This window comes from Numida meleagris, unplaced genomic scaffold (assembly GCF_002078875.1).
Source record: "Numida meleagris isolate 19003 breed g44 Domestic line unplaced genomic scaffold, NumMel1.0 unplaced_Scaffold352, whole genome shotgun sequence".
NCBI classification, from domain to species: Eukaryota; Metazoa; Chordata; class Aves; order Galliformes; family Numididae; genus Numida; species Numida meleagris.
In genome coordinates this window covers 30,989-32,121 of record NW_018364577.1, presented here as the reverse complement: position 1 = coordinate 32,121, position 1,133 = coordinate 30,989, and the positions used below count along the sequence as shown (strand labels likewise).

Genomic DNA, 1,133 nt, shown 5'->3' with positions numbered 1-1,133 from the left:
GTGGGGTGCTGGTGAAGATTGGGGCTCATGGTGACGGGGTGCTCGTGAGGATTGGGGCCCATGGCCGTGGGGTGCTCGTGACGTTTTGGGGCTCACCCCGGCAGCGGCTCGCGGCTCCAGTCGATGGTGTAGGCGGTGCCGTCCTGCAGCCGCGCCTGCAGCACCTCCTTCAGCAGCTGCTCCGTGCGGTCCTTGGCCTCCTCGGACTCGCAGGCGGTGAAGCAGCGCTGCACGTACTCCTTCATGGCCTGCGGCCAGTCCTCGGGCTTGCTGTGGGGTGTGTGTTAGTGGGGTCAGTGGGGCGGCCCCACGGTGCCGCGGTCCCGCTGTGGGACGGCCCGGCGCGCCGTGCTTACCCGTGGTGCTTCTCGGTGCTGTGCTGCTCGTTAAAGCTCGGGTTCGTTAACACGAAGGGCCGCTTCGGGAGGCTGAACTTGAGGCCGCCCGCGCCGGGGGCTTCTGTGGGGTGGGAACGGGGGAAAGATGGGCGAGTGCGGAGGGCGACGGGGCTGGGGGATGTGTGGGGGTTTGAGAAGGATTTGGGGGGGACAGGAGGGGCTTTGGGGGGCGGTGTTGTAAGTCTGAAAGGGTTTGGGGGCTGGAAAATGATTTTCGGGGCAATATTCGGGGGTTTGAAGAGAACTGTGGGGCTGGAAAGAGATTCTGGGGTGATATTCAGGGGTCTGAAGGGGGCTGGGGGGCTGAAGAAAGCTTTTTTTGGGGTGATCTGGGTGTCTGGATGGAGCTCTGAGGGGAATCAGTGGAGATACGAGCGAGAGCGGCGGAGCCGCAGGAAGCTCTGGGAGGGATTTTTGGGTCTGGAAAGGCTTTTTTGTGGGGTTTTTTTTGTAGAACGGCATGAAATTGTAGGGTGGGGGAAGGGGGCCGGGTTTGCAGGAAGCTTTGGGGAAAATGTGGGGGGGCTGTGGAGGTTTCTGGGGGGTTCTGAAGAATTCAGGACGGAGTTCAGGAAGCTGAGAGAGGAGCTGGGGAAGATGTGGGGGTTCCTGTGGGATCCCGAGGGCTTCAGGGCAGAGCTGGGGGCACTCAGGACAAAATGGGGCCACACATTCCCCGCTTTTGCTTGGGGAAATGTCCCAGAATTCCTCTGCCCCTCCGCCCCAAAACGGACC

General features: G+C 62.1%; 2 protein-coding genes across 2 annotated transcripts in view; both read right to left on the bottom strand.

Annotated features, from left to right (window-relative positions):
• LOC110391349 (leukocyte receptor cluster member 8-like) overlaps window positions 1-1,127 on the bottom strand; it is a gene marked incomplete at its 3' end in the record, with an annotated part of 20,088 nt that extends 18,961 nt beyond the window's left edge. The window contains 2 exon segments of the mRNA XM_021383181.1: window positions 100-270; window positions 357-1,127. Coding sequence (XP_021238856.1) covers window positions 100-245 — 146 coding nt within the window.
• U2AF2 (U2 small nuclear RNA auxiliary factor 2) overlaps window positions 353-1,133 on the bottom strand; it is a 6,859-nt gene continuing 6,078 nt past the window's right edge. Inside the window, exon 5 of the mRNA XM_021383169.1 lies at window positions 353-459. Within this exon, the coding sequence (XP_021238844.1) occupies window positions 353-459 (107 nt within the window). The remainder of the gene's footprint in view (window positions 460-1,133) is intronic.